Below are 20,229 nucleotides of genomic sequence, written 5' to 3' on the forward strand. Positions count from 1 at the left end.
CTTAACATAGTACCTGGCAGATAGTGGGTACTGTATAAATACTTATTCCTTTTCCTTCTCTTCATAACCCTTTGCTATCCCACCTATTAGCACCAATCTCATGGGGTTGATCACAAGGATAAAATAAAATATTTGTAAAGTGTTTAGCACAGTTCTTAGAACATAGTAGGCACTTAATAAATTATTGTTCCTTTCTCCACCCAACCCCCCACTGCTATAGGCAACTCTCTAACACTACAGGTGGCAGAGAATGTTCCCTAACCCTTACTCTGAGCTTCACTAGTTAAGTGAGTTGCTTCTCCTGGAAGTACCTTGGACCAGTGAAATAACAGGTTCAGTCCCCTTCTCTTGTCTTATCCTTTCTATGTGCTAGACTGAGGATACAAAGTCAAAAACCAAATAATATGATAATATGAGGATGGAAGCACTAAAACCCAAGGCATGCGGAAATTGTTTTCCACAGTAGATGTCACATAATAAATAATACTTATCTGTGTACATGTTCTATTTCCCCTTTGTTCCCAGTAGACTGTAAGCACACTGAGGACCATATCTGAGTCCTTTGGCATCTTTGTATTTCCAGCATTCAAAACAGAGTCTTGTAAGACTTTCAACTGAATTACACCTTGTAGAATTGAAATGAACTGGCTATATGCGCATACTTGTGAAAGTGTAATATTGCATCAGTTTGCTTAGAAACCTCCTGTCTCCACCTTCATATAATACAAAGATAATGTTTAGCCTAATCTCTAACTACTTGTATTCTTGTATTACTAAAATTAATATTAATGATATTATGTTGTAATTATATTCATGGTCTATACCTCAAATCTGATAGTTAAAGAGTGAAAAAGGAACAGAAAGAACAATAACTTCTTTTTCAGTAGAATGGAGGTGGGTGTGAAGATAATCTTTGTGCCTGTGTAAGTTGAAGGATTTATGTTATGGGGATTAAATTTTGAAAAAAAAAAAGGTCATTATAAATGCATTTACTATTAATTCTCAATCATCTACAATATTCAAAGAAAGTAATTGCATGTATAACAGAAGATAATTTCCATTTGTATTTAGAATGCATAGCAAAGGACTTTCCTGATTAATTTCCTTAAAATGATATTAATGGACATGTCTTGAGCAAATGCCAATTGGCAGTGAGATAAAGTTGACTTAAACCCATCTTGACGAAAACGCTTATTTTTTTAAATAATCATCTTGACAATAATTAGTGACAATAAAAGCATGTAGAATAAGTAGCATATGCCAATTACATATTAAAATCTTACCCAAGCAAGCTACAAGGTAGATAATATATAATGTAAGTAATTGAGGTTTGATTATAAATGGATTATAATGAGCATACCTTATACATTGACAATCAATAAATGTTCATAAAATCCTCCTTTATTAAGGGGAAGAAATTAAATTATTTGCCTAAACTTATGTAAGTCATAACCAACATAATTGGGAGAGAACCATTTGGACTTGACTCTTGACTCTGTGCCGTAAAACAGCATGACTCGTAAAACGAGTTATGAAACAAAGTATTTTTGATCTCATGGCTTGTAAGGAGGGGAGAAAAATGGTGGATTATTGGCTCATCTGGTTTATATTTGTGGAAAGAGGCAAACAAACCAAAAAGAAAAAGGTACTGGTAGAACTGTGAATGGATCTAGTCATTCTGGAAGGCAGTTTGGCAGTCGGCAGCTAGGTGGTGCAATACTTTGCCCCCGCCCCTTTTTTAAATTCAGTTCTAATAGTTTTAATTCTTCTAGCTTCAGAAAATAGTTTTAGGTCTGGAAATACTATTTCCCTTTCCATTCTACTCTTTTATCATTCCCATTGATTTGCTAGCTCTTTTGTGCCTTGAAATGAATTTTGTTTCTTATTTTATCAAGTTGGATTCAGTTGGGGTGCAGTATCTAGACCCAAGCTTCTTAAATTGTGGGCCATGACCCCATATGGGGTCAAATAACTGAATGTGGTGGTCATTAAAAATTTTGGCAACAGTAAAAGGTTATGTATACCTAGTGTATATACCTATATGCCCTGGATTGTGTTAAAATTTCTCAGGTGAAAAGGGATCACAGGTGGGAAAAGTTTAAGAAGCCCTGGTCTAGAGCTGTAGATTTGGAGTCAGGAAGACCTGAGTTCATAATCCAGCCTCAGACACTTATAGCTCTGTAACTCTGGGCAAGTCACTTTAACCTCTGTTTGCCTCAGTTTATTCATCTGTAATAAAATGGAGATAATAATAGTATCCACCTCCCAGGAGTGTTGTGAGGATCAAATGAGTTTATGATAGTAAAGCACTCAGATCCTGGTACATAATAATGTAATGATTGGAATGATGCCTCCTACTGGAGACTTGCTGTGGGAAAGCTCTGCCATGAGGAAAATGCCTCAGAGGGCAAGGCCATGTGGCTTTTCCTTGGCGTCAAAAGTGACGTTTGCTCATGGGTGCTGTCTATCAAGGCTACCAGCCAATCAACTTGAGGAGCCTCCTATTTTCTGGGAGGAGACAGGAAGGAGGAAAGAGGGCCTGCGCAGAGAGCACTCGCTTTTTTGGGTTCCTGACTTGATGGTGGTGGTGGTGGTAGAGGACTTCACAGGAAATTTGAGGAAAGATAGGAATGCCAGGCTGTTGGAATTCTGTTCTCAATCTTTTTCTTTCTATTTTTCAATAAACCCTTAAAAACCTAAACTCGTTTTATCAGTGATTTTAGTCAGTTTCCCCCAAAACTGGGGGAACAGATTAGAATCCACATTTAGAATCTTAAATTACACAATAATATAAATGTTAGCTATTATTATTAGCTACTATATTAAGTGTAACATTGGATCCAATGATACTGCTATTAGGTATATACTCCAAAGATATCAAAGAAACAAAGAAAGGACCCATCTGTTAAAAAATATTCATAGAAATCCCAAAGAGATCATAAAAAGGGGGAAAGGACCTACATATACAAAAATATTTATTTACATTAGCTCTTTTTGTGGTAGCAAAGAATTGGAAATTGAGGGGATATAGCTGAACAAGTTGTGGTAAATTAATCTAATGGAATACTATTGTGCTATAAGAAATGACAAGCAGAGTGATTTCAGAAAAACCTGGAAAGGCTTACATGAACTGATGCAAAGTGAAGTAAGTAGGAACAAGAGAACATGGTACACAGTATCAATAACATTGTGTGATTATCAGCTATAAAGATTTAGGAATACACTGTTCCATCCAAGGCAGTTCCAAAGAACTCATGATACAAAATGCTACTCACATCCAGAGAACGAACTGATGGAATATGAATGCAGATTGAAGCATACTATTCTTTTCATGATTTTTTCCCCCTTTGGCCTGTTTTTTCTTTCACAATATAACTAATATGTAAATGTGTTTTACATGATTGCACATACACAATCTATATCAAATTGCTTCTTGTCTTAGGGAGAAGAGAGCTAAGGAAGAGAGCAAGAAAATTTGGAACTTAATTTTTAAATGAATATTAAAAATGGTCTTTACATATAATTGGAAAAAATACTAATTAAAAATCTTCATAGAAGCACTTTTTTTTTTTTAAGAAACCAAACATTTATTCGTTTATAGTAAAGGAGGTTAAGCTGAAAGTGTTAGTCATAGATACACATAGAAGCACTTTTAAAGCAGTAAACAACTGGAAATTCAGGAGGAGTTTCTCATCAGAGAATTGCTAAACAAATGAATGGTATATGAACATATGATATATAATGGTATGTTAATTAATGGAATATTATTATGCTGAAAATTGATGAAAATTATGAGTTCAGAGAAACCTAAGAAGTGAGCAGAACCAGGAGAGCCATTTATACAGTAGTACAATATTATAAATAAAAATCTCTGGAAGACTTAAGAACTCATGCAGTGACCAACAGCAACTCTTACATTAAGCAGTCTCTCTCCTCACAGAGAGATGATGAACCAGAGGTATAGATCTACATTTTTAGGCTATCCATTCATAGTCATGCTGAAATCTGGGCAGTAGTTGTCCAGTATTTCTTGTGTGAATGGACAGGCCAAACTCCTTTCAGCAATTACAGATCTCTTTAAGGAGTTTTTGCAATGTCCTGGAACTTGTTCAGTCTAGACAATGTTATCCACAAACTGGAGTATATGAAGGACCTCACCATTCACAGGAAACCTTTCCTTGACCTGAACTCTACGCTGGATCTTCTCCACAATAATGTTTACAAAAATTTTGGCAAGCATAAAGTTTAGTTTATTATATACCTTTAAAAAAGACCCATATGTAATAGAAAAGAAATATTCATTTAGCATTTTTAGGACATACCTTTATATTTGCATAAAGAGAAATTCTTGATAATAAATGCTGCATGTAAAAAAGGGAAAGAACTCAGTGATTTTTCAAATTTATCTGAATTTTTTCTTACTCATAGTTTGGAGGAAAGTGAAGATAGCAATTTGAACAGCCTCCTTTCTTTGGGTTCTCATGTAGCGTTACGGTCAAAATAAGCTTCTGGAGCCAAGATTAACTTCTTATGTGTGAATAAAAGTCAGAAGAATATTAGGAATCCATCCATCGTTCTTCATTCCCTGTACCTTCTTTAAGTGAATAGAACCTTTACTTATAGAAATTAATGTTTCATATCTGTGTGACTTTCTGAAATTTTATAAGCTGCGATTTAATTGCTTTTAGTGGTGAAATGGAATAACTTGGGAATGGGAAGATTAATTCAAACCATATGATAAGGTCCAGGAAAAATGACTTTTGCTTTAGTTTCTTGTTCATTGGCTAGTTTTTCAGAGTGGGAAGTGGCATCAGAACAGACTGATCTTAGAACTTTTAAACTTAATATGAGAGGGAGAAATTCAGCAGAGTTGGCATTGGAATTGAGTTGAGACCACTAGCCAACAGCTGTCATCTTTCTCCTCAGACAGTTACTAGATTTTCTCACCACAGCAAATCTACACTGAGCACAGGTGAGAGAAGGCGGAAAGAGGAGAGAACAGCGGCTGCATTCTGTCTTTGATGCATCTAGCCACCCTCCAATGGAATGAAGACAGTCTTTTCAGTCAGTGCCTGGTTTACTTGTTTGTCTTGCCCTTCCTTTATCATGGTGACTGAGTTCTATTAAGGCATGTTCTTATCTTTTGCTATAGTCTCTGAATCTCTCTAAACAGCATGCCTCTGTATCCTCAGCACCTCTTGTCTCCATCCCTTGGGCTACTCTCACTATTTAAAGTCTTATCAAAGGTCACCAACTATCAAATCACAGGAGCATATATATGAAACTGAAAGAGGCCTTGGAGATCGTCTACCCAGGGGTTAGTCAACGCCCTCTTTATTAGCAGAGGACTAAGCATGGTTTTTACATTTCTAAATAGTTTCCTTGTATTTTAAAATATAAAAACCATGTTTAACTCTCAGGCAGAAGCTGGGACTGAGCCTTTGAGCCATGGTTTGCTAAGCCCTGATCTAACCTGACTCAATTACTTTTCATAGAATCTAAGAGTTAAAAGGGATCTCAAAGGCCTTCCAATTCACCCTATATCCAAAAGATAATCCCCTTTACAATAACTGGCTTTTGTTTGAAGACCACCAGTAAGAAGGAAACTACTACTTCCTGGGTAATCCATTTTACTTTTAGTTCACATTATTAAGAAGTTCTTCCTTCTGCCAATCTCACATTAATGTCTTTGCAACTTCCCCTCATTTCTCCTAGTTTATCTCTTTAGGACCAAGAAGAGTAGGGAAAATCCTTCTTCAATGAGCTAGCCCTTGAAATATTTGAAGATAGTTCTCATGTCCCTCTGAGTCTTCTTTTCTACAAGCCAAACATCTTCTATGTATTACATTTATCCCTATTAAATTTCATTTTAATTGAGCCAAATATTTTATCCCATTCTTCTACTGATCCTTATATAGCATTAACTTGAGACCCTTCACCATCCTGGTCCTTCACTCTCTAGTTTATCAGTGCCCTTCTTAAAATGTACCTGATGTGGGGGTTGGGTTTAATTAATCAAATTGATCATGAGGCATCCCAAAGAATTACAAGACTCAGTGACTCAGTTTCCCAAGTTTTATTGAAATACTGTTGACCACAGGGACAGACCACCATGGAGATAGGTGTCTCAAATAGGGGGAAGAAGAATAGTTATATTTATAGTGAGAAAAAGTTGGTTATCTCCTTATATCTTACTCTCCTCCTTGTGGGAGGTTCATGGGAGGTCTTATCCTAATTAGGACTTCCTGGGGGTCCTATGACAACCTTAGAGGCAAGTACCTTTTTCCTTGGAGGTGTGTTTTGGGGGTTTACACTTCATAAGGTGAACTTAAAAACACATCTGGCCTTTTCTGGGCATGTTCCTAAAGACATACTTAAATTTGTCAGACCCAGAGGGTCTGTTTGTTTATGGTATCTCTTCACTTAAGATCTGGTTTCTAGGTGTCCTGTCATCTAGGAATATTAATAGCCACTAATGGTTAATAGTCCCTAGTTATTGTCTTTGTTGATAGAAAGGGTTGATTGGGACAAACCCTCTTGGTTACAGTAAGAACACAAACCTTGGTTTCTCTGTTAACCCTTTTAGGTACTATTGATAAGGACTCAAGCCTCAGTTTATCTTAACCCCTTTTTGCCTCCTCCAGTACCCAAAATTGAACTCCAGATTTAGTTTGTTCAAGACAAAACAGAATTGGACTCTGACCTCTTAAGCTCTAGACAGTATTAGACTCCTTGAAAATTAGAATGGACCAAAATGAAATCAATGGCTCCAGGAGACAGAAAGAAATATTAGAACAAAATAAAGATTGGCAACAGAAAGAAAGAAGGAAACAAAGAAAGAAAGAAACGAAAAAGGGAAAAATGTAAGGTATTTTCCCATCGAAAACACCTGACTTAAAAAATGGGTTACGATAATTGTAGAACCACTAGATTTCATAAAAACCACTGTAAAAATATCCTAGACATTGTATTTCCATAAGGAACCCTGAAAAGGTATACGTACATCAAAGAAATAAAATATTGCAAGGAGCCATAAATAAGGAACTCAAGTACTGAGGAGTTAGTTAAGATCATATTGAACTTGGAACCTTCAACTGAATACGAAATCTTAAAAAAAGAATATTTTAAAAGGAAAAGGATAAGGACTTGCAACCATGACTACCTTAACATGGAAAAGTGGGCATAATTCTAGAGGAGAAAGAATGCTTTTGATAGAATAGAATACTATAATGATAACAACTAGTAATATTGGTTGCTCTGTTGTCCTGCTGGGAGACTACCATTTAAAAAAATTGGGGGGGGGGTGCAATTCTGCTGTGGAAGAAATTACTTACTTTGTTTTCTCACTATATTTCTTAACTATTCAGTCTGGTAAAACTTTTAAGTTTTTGCTGGAGTGGGTTCCCATCTTCCTATCAGGCAGCTATCTTTCCCAGAAATCTTTGGACTTTTCTTTTCTGAATATTAGATTTTTTGTCCTTTGTATCAGAGAATTTTCTTTCTTTTCCCCTTGCCTCTTTAACTCTTCCTTCCATATTCTTCAGTAGCTATTCTTCCTCTTCCCAGTTCCTTAGTGAGTGGTCCCCAAAGGTCTGCTCTTGTACTTAGCATATTCCCTCCCAAATTTGCTTTTTTCCCCACTTTCACTATATTTCAAGAAATCATAAATAAAAACCTCCCAGATTATTAGGACCAAAAAGTAGCTTCACCATTTCTTTTTTCTCCCATGTTTCAAAACTTGATGCATTGTTTTATTCTTCTTTCTCCTTGATGACTCAGATTTAATAATTTACCAAGTTATGGTGAATCTATAACATATCGTTCATATCCAGTCTCTGCCCTTTGTCACTGTTGCCACTGCCATCTTCATTGCTTCCCACCTAGACATAATAACCTCCTAACAAATCTCCCTATTTCCTGTGTCCTTCCTTTCCAACCCATCCATTGACAAGATAATTTTCCTAAATTGTAGATATAGTCATGACATTCCTGTCTTCAAAAATCTTAAGTGGTCCCTATTGCCTATCAAATAATCTTTAAGCTTCATGCCTGATATTCAAATCCTGTCATACTCTAGAGCTTCCCTTCCTTTTCAGTATTATCTCATTCTACTCTCCACATAGCCACTAAATTCCCACCAAATTAAACCACATTCTTTGTTTATTGTACTCCTGCTCCACTTTGTCTACAGATCCTTCATTTTAAGAATTCACTTTTATTTTCAGTTCCAAATTATCTCCTTCTCATTTCTCATTCCCCTGCCCATTTACAAAGAAAAACAAAAACTTGTTACAAATATATGTTAATGATGTAGCTAGGTGGCAGTGGATGAAGCACCAGCCCTGGATCCAGGAGGACCTGAGTTCAAATTCAGCTTCAGACACTTGACATTTACTGGTTGTGTGACCCTGGGCAAGTCACTTAACCCTCATTGTCCCACAAAAACAAACAAATATATGTAAACAAAATAAGTTCCCACATTAACCAACTTTATGTCCTTTAAGCCCAGCATAAATATCACCTTTTTGAAACCTTCCCTGTCACCACCAGTTTACAATGATTTTCTTCCTCATGTATCTCACATTATTTCGTTCTGCACCATTCTAAAATGAATCATTGCATCATTGTGTGTTCTTTTGTATTTCTTTGTATCTGATATATCCCATTAGAAAGAAAGTTCCATGAAGACAGGCATCCTACCTTTTTTTTCCTCTAGTACCCAAAACAGTGTTGTGCATAGGTCTCTTCATATATGTTTGTTGAAATTGATTGAACTCTAGCTTGTACTCATGTGTTTTGTTTTTGTTTTTGTCCCTCTCCTAGTTTGTCGTGGTTGTGTTTTGGAGCATCTACATGTATGATAGAGAGTTGGTTTACCCAAAGTTACTTGATAATTTTATTCCTGCTTGGCTGAACCATGGAATGGTAAGTAGAACAAACACAGATTTTTTAAAAAAAATCTATTAATCCTTTGGTGCTTGAGTTTCTATTGCTGGTTCATGACTTATTGTGAAATGCATGCAAAAGAATGGATGATCATTAAGGAAGAAAGATGTTAAGAGATTAAAACCTCTTCCCTTTTAATGGCCAAATTGAATTAGTATTAAGCCTATTAAGTAAATTGACCCACTATGTATACTAACTTAAGGCTGCTATTATTTGTTTTGTAATGAAACCACATTTAATTAAATGCTAGTTAAATCAGTTCAGCCTCTGAGAGATAAAATTATTTTTTTTACACTGAAGTGGCTCCTCCTACCTTACAGATTGAATATTAGTTTATACCTCATCTTTTTTCTGTCCTTTTCTTTATTTCTCAACCCTCCTCCACCCCTATCCAGAAATATTACTAGAGCCCTTTCGGAAGCAGAATTACATCAGACAGTTTCTCCAAACTAATGACAACTTTGGAAGTATTTCTATTTTTTTCCTTTAAATGTTGAAGGAATATTCTCTTGCCTGTCTTTCTTAAGGGAACTCTTTTCCTTTCCAGTCCCTGTTTGCTGAGTGCTTCTTTGATCTTTTCTGATTGGAGAACCTTATAGGCATTGAGATTTTCACTTTTTTCCAATCTCAACATTCTTGATACCATATATATTGTAATGCCTTCCCAAACTTTCAGTGTGATGTTTTTTTTTTTTTTGTTTGGTTGGGTTTTTTTTGGGTTTTTTGTTTTTAGTGAGGCAATTGGGGTTAAGTGACTTGCCTAGGGTCACACAGCTAGTAAGTGTTAAGTGTCTGAGGCCGAATTTGAACTCAGGTCCTCCTGACTCCAGGGCCGGTGCTCTATCCACTGCGCCACCTAGCTGCCCCTAGTGTGATGTTTTTAAATGCATTATCAATCTCTGAATGAGGAAAATTGTCTGAAAAGGAATTGGGTATTATCTTACCACTTCAGTTTCTGAGGTTTAGGATTGTCTCTTTTTGTTGTTGTATTAAATTTATTTGTAAGCCTGAAGTTTGGATATAGCTATTTTTAGAAAGTGTCTCAGGATGTTTCTGGTGAAAAGGACAGTGCATCATAGAAATTATTGGGGAAAGGAAAAGCTCTAAATGCTACAATCCCACTTTGGTGTATTTTAAGAAGAGTAGTGCATAATAACAATTGTATATATGATTTTGCTAGACTGACAACCAAGCCTTTCTAAAACAAAATGTAATAATTGGCATGTTTCTCTGCTTTTCTGGGCATCCAAGAGGTGGCATGGTATAGGGGGAAAGGGCTTTGGATGAGCAGTCAGGAGATGGGATTCTGACTCTATCATTAACTAGCTATGTGACCTTTAGTAGTCTATTTAAGCTCTCTGGACCTTATTTTCCCTACCCATAAAATGAAGGAATTGTACTAGGTGATTGCACTTGTTTCTTCCTTTTGTAAAATCCTGTGCATTTTGACAGATGACAGTTTTCTTTGCTGATGTCATTGTATGACAGCCATTTGTAATGAGTGAAGTAGCACCACTGGGTCAGTCAGTAATGAAATTGTACCCACTTTACAACTATGGTTTGGATAGTGTTTTTTCCCCAAAGGGCACCAACATCTGTGATTTTAGACATATGCATGTTCATTCTTATCAGTTTTTAATGGGACAGGTAGAATTTTTATAACTACAAATGTGGAGGGCAGAAGAAATATGTTAAGGGTACTTTGAAGGAGAGTTGTAGACTTTTGCAAAACCTCATTTGGGATCCACCCATCATTTGAAAATCAGGTGCTCTTTCTTAGAAGAGATTTCAGATCAAGCTTGTATCCCAGATGCAGTTGCAGTGTGTTAGATTTTGCACAGGGCTCCTTCAGCCACAAATCAAAGAACAATCTTCCCATGTCCTCAGTGAGGAAAGAACAAATTAGTCATTTCACCTTTGTCCAGGTGCGGTTATCCTCCATAGCATTATCTTCAGATATGAAGCTGTGATGTATAACTGTTCACGTGTGAACAAAGGATATGACCTAGTGAAGTGAGGACATTCTTGAAGCCCTGGTCTGCTGTGTTTTCTGTTTAGAACTAGCAGTTACTTTCTGGGGAGAGCTTGGTGGGGGTGGGGGGGGCGGGATTAGCAGAGAACAATGGAATTACATCATAGGGTAGAGAATTCTAACTGCTTAACCACTTGGTTCCTTCTAAACTATATACCATCAGCCTGAAGAGTTGATCACAACCTCTATTGGTCCCAGTTTTACATTTTTCTTAGGCTGAATGTTTCCGGCAGGCAGTTTATTAATCAAATTTCCTGCCTTTAGACCTTAAATCCTTGTCTGCTCTCAGAATTGTCCTTCAGACGACTTTGATAACTAAGATGAGGAACACACCTTTCACCTTCCTTAGTCCTTTGGACAGACTTCTGCTGCTGTTGTTCCATAGATCACAAATGAACCCTTTGAGGGCACGCCTCTGTTGATACCAAGCCAGAGTGTCGTGTCACTACAGCTAATTAAGTCTTTTGCTCCTAGTCTATTGTAGATAGAGGGCCTGGTCTTTATAACTAACAGTAAAAAGAGAGCTGATTTGGCCTCTTGGTCAATGTACACTGTCCTAGTGCTTGGAAGATCTCTTTGTTGGCTAAGAGAGTTTATATCCCTCCAGGAGAGCATGGATTTTTTTTCTTAGATGCAGAACCAGACATTGTTTGTGTGGGCTCAACACTGTTTGTTACCAATCTGGAATCTTGGACCACAAAACTGAAATTCAATTCATAATGTGTCATTATGACACACTCTTAGAAGGCATTATGGAACTGGCCTTGAATTTAAAAGCTGGAACTTTTTAGAACTGGAGCAGTCAGCAAATTGCCGTAGTAGAAAGAACACTGGATTTAGAATCAAAAGAGCCTGGGTTCCAAATCTGATTGCCTCTTGCACACTGGGGAAATTCTTTTTCTTCTCTGGCCCTTGATTTCCTCATCTGTAAAATGAAAATGTTGAAGTAAAGGATCAATTCCAGCTTTATAATCTGTAGTCTTTTTTTTTTTAATTTTTTTTTTTTGCAGGCAATGGGGGTTAAGTGACTTGCCCAGGACAATCTGTAGTCTTTTAAAAAGAATTCAGGAACAACCACAAAATAAAACAGGTTTTAGATTAAATACAAAGTTGCTGAAAACTGGATCCTATTTGTAAGCAAGGAGAGAGATAGGGCTGGAGAATTAGAAGTTAGAGCGGTGATTTCCCAATCCTGGTTTTATAACCCTACCCTGGGGGCTAATGACAACATAAAAAACTATCCAAACAAAGAATATTGAACTAGGAGTGGGAGACCTGTGTTGTAGTCCTCACCTGGTGCATACTAGTCATAGTACTGGCGAAGTCATTTACCCTTTCTGAGACCCATTCTCTTCATCAGTAGGAATAAGTAATAACTGCTCTACCCATCTCATTGCTGTGCTCAGACCATCTGGTGAGATAGCACATGAGAAACCAATGAAATACAATACATTTAAAAGGTATGATTTAATTTTAAAAAAATCAATATTCTCCATATACTACTTTTAAAGGGGGGAGGAGGGTGCAAAATCAAGCGAACACTTAAGGACTGTCACAAGTTCAAAAAGTTTTGGAACTCCTGAAATGTGTACCTTCTTCCCCTCTCAAGAATACTGAAAGGTTATTCAAGAATACATCCAAGTGGTTAGAAAGCACTCCATATGCAAATATAATATGTTTGTGGTCCCACCCCCTCTTGGCTTGTTACACAAAAAACAAACAGTTGACAGCAACTGCCAACAATTGTACCTTCCAAGGTTGATGGTGGTAGAGTGGTGCACGTAATGGGAGGCAGTGGCAGAACGCCGTGGGGTGCTGCAGTCAACATGGGCATCTTAACGATGAAGACCTAGCAGAAGAGTTATTTCAGAGAGCTAATGCAGGAGCTACAAAGGGATTGTTTTCTGACAAGAAGTATGATTATTACACCCACTCTCCTGCCTTATTACTGAGCTCAGTTCTTGTTGCAAAAATAGAACTCTGGGACCTTCCACTTCTGCAGACCATAATTTTAAAGCACCATCAGGGGAGCAAATAAGCATTTTAAAGACAAATACCCATAAATATTTAAACTCAGAAAAGATTGTAGACAATTAGCACTGCGGTATCAGGAAGCACTCAACAATGATACAATGTCTCTGCTTATTGAGAGAACTAATTAACGTTGATGAGTGCTTTGAGATCTTGAATGAAAGACACTACAGATGAGTAGGCTGTTATTATTATTATTATTATTATTATTGTTATTATAGAGCTGTGGACAGCCATGACAGATATTCTGAAAATCACAGCATGAGTTGTCCATTCTCCAGTATAATTTCTGAAGGAGAAAGAAAGGAATTGGACCCCACCACTGAGCACACTCAATGGGTCATTGTTTCTTAATATGCAATGGAAGATCAAACTAACCTTAATTTAGATGAATATTTAGCCTTTTCACAATTATTTTGACATTTAGTAATTACTGAAGACAGCTGTAGTTTTTGTACATCTGCCTTTTTAAAGAAGAAAGGAGTATTAAATGTGTCTGGATGATCATGGGTTTTGTAGAAATACAGAGATGAAGTTACCCTCCTTGGAGCATAACATGACTTTGTGGAAACTGTCCAAGTCTGGGTAACACAGCTGATGCATGCGTTTGATTCCAGGAGGAGCTTGGGTCACTCTATCCTCTCACCCTTATGAATGTTGGCTAAAAGAACACCAATGAAAACATTAAACTCAAAGAAGCCGACCTTGTGCTTTCTTTTTTCTTTTACTAAGATTCCACCTCTAAAGCGTCTCTGAGATACCTGAGAAACAATAAAACTCATAAGCTGTGATAGAGGGCAGAAATTCCTCAGAGCATCTGGTTAGATGGGGTTCATACTTGAAAGGGATTCCCACAGAAAACTCAAAAAGGCCATGGGAATCCAGGGGATTTTTGCAGTATTTCAACTTGTTCTTTTACATTTCTAACTTAGTGAAGTGCCTTCATCTCCTCATCTTCTACAACTCCTCAGCTGGCCCAGAACTTGCCTTATGCATTCCTACCTCTCTACCTGTATGCAGGCAATTTTTCTTGACTTCCTCTCTCATCCTTCCTCTTCCTTCCCATCTGAATCTCATCCATCCTTTGAGGCCCAGTATGTCCTACATTTTCCATGAAGCCTTTCTTGACTACTGTACCTCAGTGACTTTTTCCTTTCCCAATGCACAAGGTCCTTTCCCCATTCTAAGTCTTTTTTTTTTTTTGGCGGGGCAATGGGGGTTAAGTGACTTGCCCAGGGTCACATAGCTAGTAAGTGTCAGGTGTCTGAGGCCTGATTTGAACTCGGGTCCTCCTGAATCCAGGGCCAGTGCTCTATCCACTGCACCACCTAGCTGCCCCCCCATTCTAACTCTTAACGAACTTATTGTCTATACATCAGACACATATATTGTACACTACCTTCTATCATCAATTTCCTTTTTATATGTATATCAAATCTCCTCAGCTACTCCTTGGTCTTAGGAATGTCTTATCATTCTTTATACCCCATAATATCTAACACTGTAGCACACAATTGAAAATAGTTGCTTATTTACCATTTCAAGGAGGTGGTAGAGAAGGGAGGGATAGAATTTAGAACTCAAAACTTTAAATAAAAATGTTAAAATTTTAAAAAATAAAATGGTTGCTTGATTTATTGATTTCTGATTGAGAATAAATTAAAAAAGGGGCTTCCTTATTGGAACTCAGAAAGTTCCAAATGATGATAGTGGAAAGAAGATACAACTTCATATAATTTACTTCTTTACTAATTAATGTCTCTTTTTTCTCCAACTTCAACTATATTACAAGGAAAGAAGGGTAGATGTATACCAGGTTTCTCCCACAGCAGATGTTGAATATTGGTGGATGTCACAACTAAATAACAATAACAATATTAACATTAACTAATATTTATATGGTACTTTCAGGTTTTCAAAGCACTTTACCATTGTTATCTCATTTTATCCCCACAGCAACCCTGGGAGATAAGCACTATCATTATGCACGTTTTATGGATAAGGAAACTGAGGCAGATATAGGTTAAGTGATTTGCCCATGGTCACACACCTAGGAAGTGAATGAAGCAAGATTAGAACTCAGGTCTTTAGCATACTAAGTAGAGAGGACCCTAATTGTTGCCCCCCAAATGCACTATCTCTGTCCTCATAAATGTGGAGTTCTGGACAATCTAGGAGTAGTTATGTCAGGTGAATAATAGTACAAATTAAGTACAATGAGTAACTCCTGTATGTTGATTGTTTTATTTATATCAACTATTTTCTTTCAAAATAAAATTTGAAATTATTCAAATAATAATAATAATAATATATATCAAGATAAAAAGATGACTTTTGAAAATATTTTCTAGGTACTGCAAATTTCTGTAGACTTCCAAGCTAGTTTAAAATTCAAGGTTGAAATTGTTATTTGGCTTAAACTCTGAATCTTTTTTTTTTTCTTGCTAAACACTAAAGATGGGCAAGCCCAGCAGTATTTTGAGTTCATCAAAAGGTCTGTAACTCATATTCAAATGTTTTGGGGTCAGCAAAACCCAAAACGTGGTTTGCTCAGTACTTTTCTCCTAATCCTTAGACCCATACATATGTCAAAGTAAACTTAATCCATATGTTTTTAATTCATTTACCCTTAGCTCTTCAAAATGTTGTTTTCTAAGAGCTGTTTGAAGCCAAAGAAGCTTTTGATAGGGTTTTGGACTGGCAGGAATGCAATTTTGGGGGGATCAACTCCCTTTGATACCACAGACAAATCTTTTGTCAGCCACCAAAATTGGCTCTGTGGCAGAAGGCCTTGCTTACATCCTTTGCAGGTCTCTCATAAATGCCGTGTAAACCCTTATCCTTTGAATCTGGAAATCACCAGTGCTAAACTTGCAAGTTGAATTCAAAGCTTAGAGTTTTTGAACTTTCTGGGGACTCTGTGTTTAAGGAAGCATTCTTTTCTATTCTTTCTCCAACAATGCAAAAGTCAAAAGGTCACACCTAGTAAATTAATGATTTATCAGAGTATTCCTTAAAAACAAAAGATTTTTATTTTTAAAAAAAAGGTTCCATAGGGCTCTTTAAAGATGCATTTAAGTAATATAATTTTTAATAATTAGAAAAAAATTAGTAGTAAAACCTCAAGGAAACAGTAACAGTAGAAAAAATAAATTGTGATACGATGGCAGCTCCTGGAGACAGAGAATTGATGAATTCTTCATATTTTTAATCCATGAGCTGAGTATGGTCCCTGTCACACAGTAGGTACTTACTCAATGCTTATTGATGGGTTAATAGGAGTGTTGGCTTACAATTATATAGTGCTCTTTTACATGCATTACCTTAGTTATGTCTCACAACCATCCTGGGAGGTAAATAAATGTATACTTGAAAAATAAGAGGTTTTTTTTTGTAAAAAACCTTTCCAAGGCAATCTTTAAAGATTCATATAGCCTTCCCTTCTTACAAATAAGGAAACAGAGGTTCAGAGCTGGTAAGTGAGCCCAGGGTCACAAAGCAAGTCAGTAGAACTCCAATCAGAGTGTTCTGACTCCAAGATGAATGTTTTTCCTACTTTAGGTATAACTGTGAGGTGACTCATTAAGCAAAGATATACTGATTATAAGCCTAGGAGAATCATAAATAGTAACAGCAAGTATCCAATGCAGCAGGTAAAACAAAGCATAAGAAAGAGACTGGCCTTAGTTTTCTGTAGTTGTTTGATAGTCATTATTCCCAGACATAGCTGGATGGGCCAGTGGATAGAGTCAGGAAGACCTGAGTTCATATTCAGCCCAAGGCACCTACTAGCTGTGTCACTCTTAGGAAGTCACTTAACCTCTGTTTGCCTCAGTTTCCTCAACTGTAAAATGAGGAGAAATAATAGCACCTACCTCCTAGGGTTGTGACAACCAAGTGAGATAATAATTGTAAAGCACTTAGCAGAGTGCTTGGCACATAGTAGTCACTTACTTAGTAAATGCTTATGTTTTCTTTCCTTCCTCTATGTGAATATAACTGATTTGCAGGCTAACATTTTCCACAGTTTTCTTGGTGTTGCTTTTACTCTTTCTAAAGTCAAGCTCAGATCATTTACCCCTTGCTCCAAAACCCTCAGTACCTCCCCATGACCAGCCCCCAAATTCCAAACTCTTTTTGCCTAGTATCCAGTCCCTGCCACCACTGGGCACAACCTACATTAGACTTACCTCCTACTGCTTCCTTTTGCATATGCACATGACACCGTAGCCAAAAAGGACAATTTTATATTTGCTGAATGGGTTCTGTGGTTTCCTTATTCTGGGTTTTTGTTTGAATTGTACCTTTCTAATCCCCTCCTCCATTAATACTGTCACACTACCTGTCATTCAAGGCTAAGTGCAAATCTTGTCTTTTGTGTGGTTTACCTGCTCCACTCTACCTGAAGCGTTTCCTCATCTCTGACCTAACATAGCATTTTGTACCTGACTCTCCTATTGCCCCTGCTGTATTGCAGATTATATTATAGTTATTTGTTTACATGCCTTATCTCCCAGCTAGCTTCAAACCATGCAGCAAGTATTCTGTCCCTCACTCCTCCCATTAGAACTCCCTATAACTAGGATGGGACACATTGGGATCCTGGACTCCAGGTTTTGAAACTTTTTCACTTTACCTCAAAGGGTTTTGCATGAAGCCTTTACATAGAGAGAAGCACTTTACTTGACTTAGCCCAGAATCAGGCCACCAAGCAGCCATGCATGGACTTGCAGGAATCCCTTTGCCAGCTGTAGCTCTCCTGTGTGTGTTGTCTTCCCCTATTTAGAATGCAAACTCTGGAGTGTAATCACAGTCTCACTTGCTTATATTTGTATCCCCCATACTTGGCTCGGTGTGTGGCAAAGAGTACGTTCTGAATAAATAAATGGATTTTTATGCAGTTGTTCATATTAGAAGATAGGAACCATGTTATATTCTTCTTTGGGTCTCTCACAAAACCTGACACAGAGCCTTACACATAGTAAGTGCTCAACAACACTTAACTCAGTTGGATTAAATGGTGTACAACTGAAAATTATTTTGAAGCTACGGATACTAAATAGACAATCCATTGGCTGCTTAAGACTGCTTTTAAGAGTTGTGGTGAGCCTGAGACCTTGGCTGAAAAAGTAATGTATCATTCCTTCCATTCTTTCATTTCAATAACTAAAATTTTTTATTAAGTACCTTCTTTGTATAATGTCCTCAGGGAGATAGAAAAATCACTTAGACATGTTTCTTGCCCTCACAGAGCCTACAGTCTTGAAAAGAAGAAATGACAGAAATATGCAGTATAATAGTACAGAATTAAATGTAAAAAGATGTAAGAAAGGTTAGGAATATTATGTAAGGTTAGATCATGGAAAGATCATTATATTGACTAAGGAGAATAAGTGAGGGCTTAGGGGTGGGGTAGGTAACAGATGAATAGGATTTCAGAAAGCAGAAATGTGGTAGGGCACTCTAAACCTAAGTAAAGGGATGAATATCTGCCTTCTTTACTTGCAGTTATCCCATAGGAGGCAGTATGGTTTGCTGGGGAAAATGAATTGGGTCTGAAATCTGAGGACCTGGTTTTGAGTCCTCCCTCTTCTAATTACTACTCAAGTGCCTTTTGGAAAGGAACTTCATCTTTATGGACCTCAATTTCCTCATCTATAAAATGAAGAGGTTGCACCAAATGGTCTTTCATGCCCCTCCAGCTCTAAACCGTATTCCATGATATAGCCATTGCTAGGGAGCACCTTAAAGGCTGAGCCCATGGCCATGTTCCACTTATCCTTTACTAGTCACTCGGGCTTAAAGGGCATAGTGGCAAAATATCCTGAGGCATATTGTCAGAATACAGAGTTGGGTCAACTCCCAAAAAAACTCTAGTCCATTTTGATAGTTTAGTCATCCATATACAACCATTTCCAGATGATTGTATTTAGTGCTTTCGATGACCTGTTAAATTGTATTACAAATGATTAAAAGAAGATTCTGACATTTCTTAAATAATTGAAAGTTGAATCTAACCCTCTTGTTGCATCAGGAAGCAGTCTCATATAGAAGAAAAAATACTGCTCTTGGAGTCAGAAGACATTGAATCAAATATAACTGTGAGCAAATCACATAATTTTTCTGATCATCTTTTTTCTTTATCTGTAAAACAGGGATATAATACTTGTAATAACTGGGTTATTGTAAGAGGATCAATTGAGATAATGATTATAATAATTATATACTTTGTTAACCTCAAAGTCTATATAAATGTAAGCTAACATTGTCCTCTATAATGGCTGCTTAATGTGGATTGAATAATCCTATAACTAGGATGGGATACATTGGGATCCTGGCTTCTGACAAGTCACTCCATTATGTTAATATTTATCCATCTTCTTTCAATTTATTTACTTATCAATTTGTCATCTCTATCTCTGTCAGTCATTTATTGAGACAGCATAAACATTTGTCATCTATCTTCTCTTTATCTTCTGTCTCTCTATTTCTCTACCTATCTGTGACAATTTTTATGTATACCTATGTGCCTTTAGTGTCCCCTGCTGTGACACCCCCATTGTTCCTGCCCTTAAAACAAAGAGAAATAACTGACCAAAAACAAATGCAGTGACTTCATCCAAGAAAGTGTGCAACTCTTTGCTCCTACAGGCCCTCCCTCTCTGCCAGAGGAGGGATCTGTTCCCTGTCCCAGGCATCATTATTACAAACAAAATTATTACAATTTGTCTCCCTTTCAATGTTCCCTCCATTTAACTTATTTTAGACACTGTGTATATTTTTTCTGGTTTTGCTCAGGCCTACACTTTTTTCTTTCCTTTTTTTTTAGGGTTAAGTGACTTGCCCAGGGTCACACAGCTAGTAAGTGTCCAGTGTCTGAGGCCGAGTTTGAATTCAGGTCCTCCTGAATCCAATGCTGGTGCTTTATCTACTGCACCACCTAGTTGTCCCCTGCCCTATACTTTTAAGAGGCAGAAAGCAGGCCAGCACAATTGAAAAGATGCTGCCTCCTCTGATATAAAAGGATACTATGTGCTGAGCAAAGTTAATTATTTGATGGACTCAGGTTCACCCACTCAGTCTGTGACATGTTAACCTCAGGCACATCCTTTAATCTCTATATCTTCCCACCATTTTTGTCCATCTATTTTAGAATTCCAAACCCATTTTGGTTTCCCTTACTCAGGCAGGATGAGAATCAAATGATCTTGTTTCCCACT

The 20,229-nt window shown here is 37.1% G+C and overlaps 1 protein-coding gene across 2 annotated transcripts in view; it reads left to right on the forward strand.

Annotated features, from left to right (window-relative positions):
- AIG1 (androgen induced 1) overlaps nucleotides 1-20,229 on the forward strand; it is a 327,250-nt gene that overhangs the window by 120,006 nt on the left and 187,015 nt on the right. The window contains exon 3 of one of the 2 annotated variants that reach the window (XM_044004057.1): nucleotides 8,824-8,925. The exons of the other annotated variant lie outside the window; for it this stretch is intronic. Within the exon in view, the coding sequence (XP_043859992.1) occupies nucleotides 8,824-8,925 (102 nt within the window). The remainder of the gene's footprint in view (nucleotides 1-8,823; nucleotides 8,926-20,229) is intronic. 2 annotated transcript variants of the gene reach the window in all.

This window comes from Dromiciops gliroides, chromosome 4 (assembly GCF_019393635.1).
Source record: "Dromiciops gliroides isolate mDroGli1 chromosome 4, mDroGli1.pri, whole genome shotgun sequence".
Lineage (NCBI taxonomy): Eukaryota > Metazoa > Chordata > Mammalia > Microbiotheria > Microbiotheriidae > Dromiciops > Dromiciops gliroides.